The sequence below is a fragment of the Colletotrichum chrysophilum genome (genome assembly GCF_026319265.1).
Source record: "Colletotrichum chrysophilum strain AFK26 chromosome Unknown scaffold_39, whole genome shotgun sequence".
Lineage (NCBI taxonomy): Eukaryota > Fungi > Ascomycota > Sordariomycetes > Glomerellales > Glomerellaceae > Colletotrichum > Colletotrichum chrysophilum.
The window spans coordinates 225,394-237,706 of NW_026517326.1; the positions used below are offsets into that span (position 1 = coordinate 225,394).

At 55.9% G+C, this 12,313-nt stretch overlaps 1 protein-coding gene across 1 annotated transcript; it reads left to right on the top strand.

Annotated features, from left to right (window-relative positions):
• Positions 1 to 6,270: 6,270 nt before the first annotated feature.
• COL26b_005697 (uncharacterized protein) lies at positions 6,271 to 10,503 on the top strand (the record flags this gene model as incomplete). The annotated part of the gene is made up of 2 exons (XM_053178536.1): positions 6,271 to 10,016; positions 10,068 to 10,503. The coding sequence occupies 2 exons, from the start codon at positions 6,271 to 6,273 to the stop codon at positions 10,501 to 10,503; spliced, it is 4,182 nt and encodes a 1,393-aa protein (XP_053037547.1).
• Positions 10,504 to 12,313: the final 1,810 nt, after the last annotated feature.

The window sequence follows — 12,313 nt, forward strand, 5'->3', positions numbered from 1 at the left end:
CAGGCGAATGGGAGCCGTCGGAGCCCGCAGAATCCCAGCTGAACGACCGATGCCATTGCAGATGCAAGCGCAAGCTTGCCGTCGCCGCCGTCGCCAGACCAAGTACGTATCTTTTTGGTCTGTACTTTTTTAGAGTCTGTGGTTTTCCTCTCCGGCTGGCTTTGGGGCGTGGTCTGTGGCCCATTTGGAGACCTGTCAAGCCCTCCGAGGCATGGCGATTTTTTTTTTCGGGCCTAGGAAATTCAACGTCATGCCCGAATGTGATGTGTTGTCGATGCGGCCTCCCAAGCTGAAGAGAGGCTCGGGTGGCCCAAACCTCGGCCAGCTGTGCGCCTCACTCTTAGAGGGAATGTCGTTGCAAGTTGAACTCGTCTCTTCCTGCAATGCCCCACGGCCTGTGCGGAGAACAGCCACGAGAAAGTCGAGGCACAGCTGCGCGCTCAATGGCAATTTCCGTTCAAGGAAAGTAAGTCGCAGTCGTAGTCGTATCACGGCGCCGTGTAGTAGCAAGCCCGACGAATGCCTTGCTCCTCTTGGTTTCTCGCCGACTCTATGTTAAGTTGCCTTGCCTTATCGTGCTGACCTGGCCCGCCCCCTCGGATCCCGTTCGCCTACAAGTTGCCGTCATCGCATCTTGATTGCCGCCGCTCGAAGGCGATGTAATATCGACGATATAGGGTGCGCATCTCCGTATGCACCCTTTGCCATACTTTCGTGTCTCTCCGTGTGCGCTGTTGCATCAAGAAGCCACGGCCAATTGCCCTGATTTGATAAATTCGACGAGAAACTCCTCGCCCCAAAGTCTGAGTCTGAACCTATGTCTCTCCGGCTAGAGACAGGCCCGGACAGAGACAACCTCCCGGCCCAACGACGGCGTCGTTATTGTAGTCGCACAACCTCAAGCCCGGCCGGCCCTGGGGTTGCAAAAAGAAACAAACCGAGACTTGTCACTGCTGTAAGAGGAACGTTTCTTCCCCAAAGAAGGTCTACCCCTGCTCGTCGGTAACCCACCAACGTCTCCTTTCACATGTATTTCTCAAAAGAAGAGGCAGACCCTTGCAATCAAGCCACAGGGTATGGCCCAGGGCACCAGCTGCCAGTCCACCCCTCCAAAGAGCAAAAGCTCAAGGGTGTGTCGAAGTGGGGGAAAGAAGAGGCGACTTTGCAACGACGACATTGACGCAGCGCCTGGCGCTTCGTCTGACATTGCTACTACGACCCTGCGACCACAACTGCCCACTGGGCCTTCTTCGGGGCCCTCAATAGCCTTCCGCGAGATTGCAAATTGTTCCGGCCATGAGTGATTTCCAACGTCTTTTGCGATATATCATATCCCAAATATTACACAGCGTCGTGATCATTTACACGCTTGTCCCTTGGGAGTGCGCCACAGTCCTGTCGCCCAGTATCAGATCTGGTCAATATGCATGGCCGTCTTCGTAGATTTTTCGCAAAAAGACGATCATGATTGGCGCGCCCCGTCCAATCGTGATCAATCACACAGTCTCACGCAGGTCCTGCTTGGCTCGCTGCGACCCAAAATGGCTCCGCATGTTGTGCCGTCGCATGCAGGTAGGTGTGCATAAGAGACCAAAAGCCTCTAGACTTGTCCGCCGCTAGGAAACCATCCAAGAGTACCGCAAGATAGTTGCGCTTATGCAGCTGGCCAAATCCGTCCAGCCTTGATGATCCGGTCTGACGGCTTGTCTTTTGCCAGTGAAACCTTTGCCACCATCAACCTGTCCTGTAGGCCGTCGTCGCGATGGGACCGTCATCGCGTTGCGTTAGTCGACTAACGGCTGAGTCTCTGGCGTAGCTGTGACCATCCCGGAGATGAGGGACTTGAAATTCGGTCATCTTCATCTCGCCGACTCGTCTTCCTATCCAGTCATGTAGTTGAAGTCGAGAGTCTCTGGCACGTTAGAGCCGTATGACTTGCATGTGCGTACAGGACACTTCTGCTCGTCTCCCTGCATCATGTCGGTTCCAACAGGAGATCGTCTTGAAACGACGCAGGCGCGGCCGTGACGGCGGGTAGCCCCAATAATCTACATTGGCCATATCTGTACTTGGATGGGCATGTCCGTCTGCAGCTTGGACTCTTTTTGGAGCGTAGAGTCGTAGTCCATGGACCGGCTCGAGTTCCTCGAGACTCAGGGCAACATGGTGATTGGAGCGGGCCATGAGCCCGCAGAGAGAACCGCCAGAAGAATCAACACTAGACTTCCTTCACTGGAGTCCCGGCCGGGACTCCGCCTGGGATAGAACATCAGACCAGATGGCGCGGCGTACGGCAGCGGCAGCATTGGCATTCCATCTGAGAACTGGCGTCGAGAGCGTTTCCGAAATCGTGGACTCCCCTTATTCCTTCGAACTTCGCATGGACGCCGAGCCAAAGGGGGTTGGCCCGTCAAAATGGAACGGGCTGCAAAGGCACTGTGGAGTGAGGGTGGTCGGTTGAGGGTGAAGGCATCGAGCAACGACAGCCTGTAGATGGCATGTGACAAGATCGAGGCCCCTGCTAGCGGCGGAAGGTGAGCTGAGGTGTGTCTGCGAAAAACCTGGTCCTTGGAGTCTCATTGGTTGCTGAGCTGAGGGCCAGATTCGGGCTATGTGGGTCTAGGCGGAAAACGGCCGAGCGCCTGATGATGATTGGCAAGAAATGCTGAAATTCCTTATTGATATTTGACCAATCATGGCTCAGAGACCGCGAGAGCCCACGATGAGCAGAGACGAGCACAGTCCAAAGACCCAAGGGATCCCTATGAGGAGTGACCGTTGAGCAATAGCAACCGCGTTAATGGCGCAAAAAGGAGCAACATTGCCCCGGGATAAGGGGTCAGAAACGCAGCATGGTCAAGGGCATCTCGACATGGTTACATACCCAGATTGCCAGATTGGGGACGGGCCTGTCCCGTTCGCGGGTGTCCGGCTGCAGAAACAACCGTTCTCGAACCTCTTCAGAAGCGGGTTGAGACCTTTCACCAATTAATCCGCGGTCCAATCGAGTCATTGAGATGCTGGCCCAGTTCCGGTTGACTAAACAAGGGGACACGGCTCAGAAACAGATCCGGAAGGCAAGCAGGGACCACATCGTCGCTGTCGAGGTGGTAATTACATCCCGACATATTGCTCCGTCCCGCGGTGGCGAAGGATGACTCTTTTTCGTGAGTGGGTTGAAGAATCCAACCCTTGCGCATCCAGAATACCATCGAACCGGTAGCTGGCGCTTCTGGGACCGGTGTCGGCATTGCGGTGGGAGGGTGGGCTTTCGATAACACCTTGGACGGAGGTGAGTGCTTCCCTGGGCGAGCGGCGGTTGTTCGGCCTTAGACGCGGGAGAGGGCGACAAACGGAACGTCGTGGAGTCGGACAAGCCAGTGCAGTGGAGTCTTGCGCCGTGGCGGCAGGTCTGCTGACTGTCTGCCCTATTCTTGGCCCCCGCGGCATCGCCTGTCGCCCGAGCAAGACCGCCGTTTGCCGCATCCGCAAGAGTGGGCGATTGACAACAGCCACTGTCCTCCAGCCTCCCGAGGCTCGTGACCACAGGTGCTGTCACTTGACTCTGGTACAGTCAGGTCACATGAGTACAGCCGCCGGCCTGCGTCCGTTCTGTCACCGCTCAGAGTGTCCCGCCCCCCCTGCCATCGAGCCGGTGAAGAAACAGGAAGGCCGACGGCATCAGTTCGGATTGCACCACGCCAAGCTTCACAGGCGGTGTCGTTTCCGGTGTCGCCGCATTTCAGGGCAGATCCTTGCCCTAGTGGCTGGGTGCGCGACCCGCAAACCTTGACTGGCCGCACGGTTGTGCGGGAGCAGATCCCTTGGTTTTTGGCAGCGGGCGCCGACTTGAAAGGCGTCCATAGGGATTCTTCTCATTCGAAACTACCATCTGCAGGACGGCATCTTCATCGCTTCATTCGTCTTCATCTCGCAGCGAGCCCCGTCCAGGACTGCTTTCTATGCGTCGCATGCAGGTCGAGGCCAGAGCATTGCCATCGTGACCGAGAGCGACAGCGACGACTCGACCATTCGAGAGCGCGTGCCTAGCCGATTCATGCTGTTGTTCAAAATAGCATAGCGAGCTTGAGCCAAGTATGCGAGCGGGACGGTTCGTTTTGGACGGGTATTCGAAAGAAAGGCATCCCCTGTCTCGAAAGCATCTTGTACCGATACTCGCCACCAACTAAGCTCCTGCTACGTCTGAGCCAGATTGCAACGCCTTTCACAGATGCCATGGCACGGACTGGATGCGTAGTGACAGCTCCCGGAGGAACAAGCATGTAGACAAGCAGGGCGGTCCTTTCTCGAAGTCGAAGGCGATTGCGTGTCTGCTCCTCCGGTGAGAATGGTGATACCGAAAACCGATTTTCGTAGGGTTTCCCCAGATCTCGCAGCTCCGAAGAGTATCCAAAAAAAGAACAAGGACTGCCGGTCTGGGGGAGAAACGGTGCGGCGAAAACCCCACCAGCGAAGATCCGCGTGTGGCGCAGAGCCGGGAGGCTGGTGATGGGGGGCAGCCCGAGAAGACGATTCGCAAAGTGCGAGTGTATCGAATGTCTCCCGAGAACAACCGTCGTGCTAGCAGATGCACAAGTCAGGGGACATGGGCCGAATACGGGAGGCCCGTGGTTGGGTGGTTTTCGGCCCTTGAGCAGCTGAAATGTGCTGCTACCGATGCATAGGGCCCGCTGATCGCTTCGAACCGATTGCTTGTCAGTGGTCGAGCACAAGGACCTCCCGGGTCTTGATTCTGCATAAGGGAGGCCACACACGGGAGGGGCTGAGGGGCTGTGCTGCCCGCAAAACAAACGCCGTTGACTCGTTGATGGTCGGCATTTTGGCATTGATTCGACCCTCCTCGTTGGCACAGGACACCATACGGGCCGTTAGCGACAGCCACGCGGCTTCGAAGGGATCCAGAAGCACTTTTGGCGACAATCGATACCAGTTGTGGCCAGCATGATGCCATCACCATGGTTGTGTTTCCCAACGTCGATGATGGCATTTGTTTCACCAGAGATGCCCCCCAGACCAAGCTTGGTGCAGAAACAAGCCTGACGTCTGGGGTAGGATGCATATCGCGATTGTGTGTTCTTGCGTGTGCGTGTGTCGTGGTAACGACGTCCCAGCCAGTCATGATAGCCCCGTGTTTCGAACTGATGGTTGAGGAGCTCGAGTCGTTGTTGAGCTTCAATATGCGACATCACTTATTGAGCGTGAAGCTGCATCAATGACTCAATGCTGCCACAGCTTTGTCTCCGTCTCCGCAAATGAGTTTATCTTCGTTTCTGTCCGCGTGTCTCCATTTGCGTCCGTCTGCATCTCGCGATGGCTAACCGGTGGATACATGCATGGCAGACTCCAAGCGGGATGCTCATTTGAGAGCAGGACAAGCAGAGCCTGTCGACAAGGAAAGCGATCGCGATCGTTGGAGAAGGCGGTTGCAGTCGAGACCGAGTAAAATTTTCCCCCTTGAGGCGTAATTCGAACCAGGTCTGCAGTCAGCTGGTACTGGCTTCAAGATCGAGGTGTAATCCAAATAAGGTCCTCCAAGCTGTGGTAGCCCAATGGAAAAATCCGAAGGAGCCAAAAAGCCAGGCTCATCTTTGCATTTGCCGAACTCCGTAAGGCTTCGGTCAACGGGAAGAGCAGCGCATTGAGACTTTGGGGAGTTCGAAAGTATGTTGGAAGCTTGTTATTCTGGGACAAGACAGACAAGTAAAACAGCACGGTGGGATGGATGGTGAGCTGTTGAGAGGTTCCATGTCGAGAATACTTGGAGGACGACGGGGATGATGTGAGTTGGAGATCTGGGGCAGGAGACAGCCGGCGTTGCTGTCAATGGCAATGGCACTAACGAGGAGCTTGGGCCACTTTCTCTTCACCGGGCCTGAGCTAAAGTCGAGCGCCAAATGAGCTGTGGCTTCAGCGTGTCGCGGGGCAACTCGGCCGAGATTACAGTGGACCGGCCAGTAAATCACAGCGGCAAGGCTGGGCAGATTAGCCCCCAGTTGCCCCCCGGATACGACGAATACGCGGTTTCATTGGCTCGTCCCCGTCCTGAGACCTCAGATGAGGCTTGACGTTGACAGCACACCTCCAGAGTGCATGCGGCTTCAGCCGACGTCATTACAACTTCGCAAACACCTTTGCCCTTCCGCGCAGCATTTTCCACGATTTCGATATACCGAGCATGCCTTTCCTACAGCATAGAAACCGATAATATTGTTACAGGCGACGAACGCACGTCGTAACCACCGCTTGACGATGGCGGATCCCGCCGCCCCGGCCGCCCCGGTGGCCAAGAAGCAATCGAGCCCTGCCATCCCCGTCGGCCTGAACGAAGCGTCCCTCGACTCTCCAACCTTCCGGTCGACCTCTCAGCACTTTGGGGAGCACATTGATAATGTGGAAAGATGGCTCGACGACTACGTCAAGGCCACCTCGAAAGTGACACGCGACCTCCTGGCCCTCGAAGAAGGGGTCAACACCTACCTCTCCAAAATCTTCCCGCCCGCTGCGACCGCCGATGCCATCATCGACCACGATTATACACTTCTCGCATTGCGCAGGATTAGCGATGGATCAAAGGAATGGTGGACACAGATCATGTCGACCGTGCGGAAGATTGACACCATCTCGGTCGACCCCATCCGCTCGTTCGTGGCCGCTGACCTGCGGTCCTTCAAGGAGGTGCGGAGGGTGCTGGAACACACGCAAAGAAATTTCGACCAGGCCATGGCTCGCTATATGAGTCAGTCCAAAACGAAGGAGCCATCTGCCATTCGAGAGGAAGCCTTCGCCGTGTACGAAACCCGCAAAGCGTATCTCAAGGTCTCGATGGACTTCTGCCAGCTTGCGCCCCAAGTACGCTTCAGCCTCGACAAGTTGCTCGTCCGTGTAAGTGCCGATTTTTGGAAGGAGATGAAACGGTCACGGGACGCTGCCTCTGTGTCGACAAAATGGGGTTCCGAAATGGAACGCATCCGCGGCTGGTCTAGGGAGATGGAGACGTCCGAGTTCGTCTTCAAACGCGAGCTTCAGATTGCTAGGCGAGATATCGGGGAGAGCACTCTGCAGGCTTTCAAGCCATCCCGCGAGCTGGAGGATTACAGCGCATCCACTGTGCCGTTCCTTGGATCCAGGGGCCCGGTAAACGTTCAGCCCCAGGAGAACTCTGCCGTTATCTCGGAAAAGCAGGGCTGGCTTTTCTTGAAGACACTATACGGCAAGCCCGCTCGGTCCAACTGGGTCCGTCGCTGGTATTACTGCCGGGATGGCATCTTTGGCTGGCTGATCAATGGCTCTCAAGGCGTTTTGCAAGGCGACGAAATCGGTGTCCTGTTGTGCAACGCGAAGCCGGCAGTGGCAGAAGATCGCCGTTTCTGCTTCGAAGTCAAGACCAAGAGCCAGACACTGGTTCTCCAAGCCGAGACTCAGAACCAGCTGACCGAGTGGCTCGAAGTCTTCGAGGTGGCCAAGAAGCGAGCTTTCGAAGCCAGTATGGATAGAGATAGCAATCTCTCTCCTGCGGGAGCCGATCCAGCGTTCTCCATCACGCCACCCCCATTGCCCGAGTTCTCTGCGAGGTCTCTGGATGCGTTGGTTGCTGGCGAAGAACCATCCGCCAGTTTCGACAGAGCTGGCACTCTGCCGGTTCCTGGATCCGACAACAACATGGCGGGCCGTGCCAGCTTCGATGTAGGAGGCGCACCGCGTCGTTCCATCACTGCCCTTGGTCGGGACATTGGGCGGGAAATGGTCCGGGAGGATGGTGAGAGCAATCGCGAACATGCTGCGAGGATCATCCAGAAGCTAGATCTTCACCGCAAAGCGACCTTTGGGGCTGGTGCCGAGGCTGCTGTTGCCGCTGCTGCATCCCCAAGCAGTGGTGGCATTGCAGGCATGATAGCCAGCCACGGCCATCTGCCTGGATACCCATCGCCTCCTCAGAGCACGCCCAAGAAACCACCCATTCAAAGACTGGCTTCTTTCGATCCTGCCCAGGGTACTTTGGCTCCACTTACGCTGGCGAGACCACCAGCTGCGACCAATCTAAGTCGGACCGCAGTCATGTTCTCCGTCGACAGGAGCATGGGTGGCGACAACACAAGCCACATGCCCACTGCGGTCCTTGCAAACTACTGGGGAAGCAGTCAATGGAGCACTGTCTACGGCTCGGGTCCTGGGCGACCCCGGACGCCTGGGCAGATGGAGGAAAATCCGTTTGGAATCATCGTTCGAGAAATTGGGAAACCTGGCGAAGAAAAGCCCTCGACGCCTACAACCGGACACAGGAAGACGGTCAGCGTCGACGCCAAGTTCAATCAGCCCCATCCTCAGATCAAACAACCTGTCGAGACGTTCCCCCCGGGCTATCCTCCCGAGTTGAGAATTCAGCACCACCAGTTCCGAATTCTCTTCCCAACCGTCCCTCTCGACGAGAAGTTGGTCCTCGTGTTCCGCGCCGCCTGGTCGAGCTCATCTGGCAAAGACTCGCCATCAAACGGACACGGACTTGCAGGCAACGGCCGCATCTACATCACGCCTGACAACATGTACTTCTACGGCCAGCAGATGGGTCTTGTTGTGGCATACGCCGTCAGTCTCGACATCATTGCTGAAGTTACAGCGGCGCCCGGAAAGGAGTGCGATTTCATCTTCCTCCACCTGGGAGAAGATGGCAACGAGACCGGTTACACTAGAGTCACAATCAAGGTTTTCCTCGACAACCTGCAGCTTCTGCATGCTAGACTGAACCTCCTCATCGACGATCTCCAGTCAGAGGAACCCATGGAGCTGTCAGAGCTCATTACTGCTCTCATCAACCTTGAGTTTGAGGACTATAGCAAGCGAAGCCCAAGCGTTGAGAGCTGGGAAGAAATCTCGTCCAACACCCCGTTTGACGACGGCACCCACTCAGGCCGTCCTCCACGACGCCAGAGTCAATTCGGCCCCAAGCTTCGTATATCAGGCCAAAGCAAGCAGACGCCAAAGCTTCAGTTGCCCGCACATCCTGTCGTCTTCGAGCCCGAAGATATGCAGAGGAAGGTTGCTGAGCGTCACTTTGAAATCAGCGCCAAGGCATGCTTCCATGTGCTGTTTGGAGACAAGAGCTTTGTGTTCCCGAAACTCTATTTTGAGCGTAGAGCGCAGCAGATTGCTCAGGGTCCCTGGACTCTCGCAGACCACGGTCGAATGAGGCGAGAGTTTCAGTTCAAATTCGACTACAAAGACATGCTTGGTCGGCCAAAGACTGTCAACGTCGTCGACCACCAGACGATGGACGTGTTCCAAGACCACGTTACGTACGTTGTCACCCACGTCAAGACGGCATGGCATCTGCCCCACTCGCAGTACTTCAAGTTGGTGACGAAGGTGGTGATTACGCATGTGGCCAAATCCAAGTGCAAGCTCGCGATCTACACAAAGGTGGACTGGTCTAAGATGCCGGCATTTTCGAAGAATCTGGTCGAACGGCAAGCGCTGAATGATGCCGAGGGCGACGCCGAAGAGCTGGCGGATGTGGCAACGGATCAGGTCCGCAAACTGGGCCCTCACAGTCGCACCAAGAGAGCAATCCAAGTTTACGGAAACATTGGGCAGCAGACTCAGGTCGTGCTGTTCTCGCCAGCTGATGCTGACGCAGCGAAGAAGCAGCTTATCAAGCCGCGCACACTGACAGCCATGCTTCTAGAGACGCTCCGCTCCTTTGGAGAGAGCGCGGTCACGTCGCTCATCATGTGGGCGATTGCTGGAGTGCAAAAGTTCTTCAGTGTAGTGACGGCACACCGACTTATCCTTCTTCTACTGGCAGGAAGTACGTTTACGAACGTCTTCCTGACGTCAAAGGACAGTTCAAATTGGTGGATGGAGAGGCGGGCAGCCAAGTTTATGAACCGCGTCGGTGTTGGGCCAAACGTGATGATGAGCAAGGCCATCTACATGGCAGATCTGGGCGAGGCAACGGGTGCAGTAGGCCACAACAGTTCCTGGCCCGCTGATAGTGCATGGTAAGTTTTGTACCTCTGAAATCGACAACAGCCGCTAACTAGTCACAACAGCTTCACCACGTTCCAATTAGTTGCAAACTCCACCGATTTGGACGCTCCGTTCGAAGACGCCGGGTCAACTCTCTCGACAGCAACGAGCCGGGCGACGGCACGCCGACTGCGTCGGACACGTCAACGTCTCGGCTCTTACAGACACGATCTCCTGGTTGCGATGCGCATCGTCAACAGTATAGAGCGGGAGATGGTGCAGTCGGAGTGGGAGAACTGGCTAGCTGATGAAAACGTTCGTTGCGATAAGCTCAAGACGGTGCTCGAAGCAGACAAGTCGACCAAGACCAAACGCAGCGGCGACCAAAAGGTCATGGCGCCGAAGATTGATGAGGGCAAGAGGGAGACGTTGCGGGAGTGGTACGATACATATTGTGGCAGCTGCAAGTTAGATCACGCGGCATTGATGAGCGAGAGAAATTCTTTGGCAGGTCTGTAGATGCATTGCGGTCATGGTTGAAGTGGGTTGATACCTCGAAATACACACAGTCTCTTGTTTCGGTGTCTGTTGGACAGTCGTTCGTTGCTACATATACAAATACACGTTTTAATTTCTCTACTTGCCAGAGCGAGGCGGCCGGATGGCAACGCGAGTCCCCCAAGGAGGTCTGTCCATCATCCGTGATGCCTTCTCTGGAATGGCATATGGGAAGACGAGGCTTACGTTGCGTCAAGTTGACGAGCACGAACCAACTGGCGCGGTCGCGCTTACACCCGTAGAGGCCGATGGAGGCTAGGGTGGCAGATGGCAAGACTAGCAGTTGAGAAAGCTTGTCTCGGATATGTCGGTCACCTCCTTGGACTCGGTACTTTACGATCTATCTCATCATGATGCGATCCCCCGGATCACCCCAAAAGCAGGCTAGGTGGCATCAAGAAAGGGCAGAGTGTGAAACCTCAAGCTGAATATAACCTCACGTGCCTTTGCCAGGGACAATCCGCCTGAACGATTGACTCCCCGACCCAAGCGGACGGGCCCGACGACGTAACTAAAGCAAAGAGCAAAAGCAGGAATGCCACATCCCACGTTCCGCCAGTGCAGTCATGCCGCATGGTGTCCAAGGATAGCAGAAAGGCAGGGCTCTGAGAGGCCAGTCGGTCGGATGACAGGCCTTGGGCGACGTAGATGCCCTCCCTAACGGTGGTGCAGAAGAAGGAGAGTGAGCCGCAGTTGACTTCATCGTTGGAGGCGGCGCCCAATTAACGAAGCCGAGTCCGCGGGTGCAATACGCGGATTGGGCGGGATTTTAGACGATCTAGCGCCATTTCTCCATTTTTCTACGATCCCCTGAGGGCTGGAACTCTTGGGAGGCCCCGCGACCACCAATTGTGACGTCGGGCGGTGCAGGGGTCAACCCCTCTTCCACCCTCTCGGATGCCCTCTTGGGCGGCGCTGTAACATGGGACAAGGGGTGACGTCAGCGCTGGGGGAAGTCAATCGGTGAAAGAGCGTAGGGCAGGCCAGGCAAGACAGACGGGAAAACGGGAAGGAGGACCTACCTACTCGCCGGCCATGGCCACTGATTGGAGTGAAAGTTGCAACAGCCAGGAAACGGGCAGCATCGAGATAAATCGACCGCAGGACAGATGGTGCAACGCCCATCTATCTACCAAGTACGTGACCCGAAAAAGCACAGGGCATGGAGCATTAGGTCCGCTCGGGGTACTGCAGACGTCAAAGCCCCCCGCGAAAATATCCAACCCGTCCACCTTGCTGCGTATCATCCCTTTTACGGCCCTTGAAAACGTCGTGCAGTGTCAGTGTCGTGGTCGTGTGCAGGGAACCGAACGGATCTTCCAAGCCACTGCACCAGCACCGCGCGACTCCCTCGCTCCCGTACTCGCTTCGTCTTTTAAGCCACATGCTTACCTTTGCCTCTCCCTCCCCCGTCTGCATCTTTCTTTGGTCCTGGACGTATCGTCTCCATTTTGCCCAGTAATCAACAGAATTCAAGAAATTAAGCATCGCAGCTACCGTACAGCATCTGCCTTGTTTCTCCGCGAACACTCCACGTCCTCTTGCGGCTACACCTCGGCACCTCGCGGACTCCGACGCAAACCTGCTTCGCATTCCCATTAGCATTTGCGATTCCGCGAAGCATTCCCATCCTCTCCGAAAACCCGTCTACGAAACATTTTTCGGTCTGTTCGGTCGCTCGGTCGCTCGACCAGGGCTATGACATCGACCTCAACCAGCGTTTGATTCGCCTCTCCCACTTTCCCTCCAACGTGTCACCACAACCTCAATC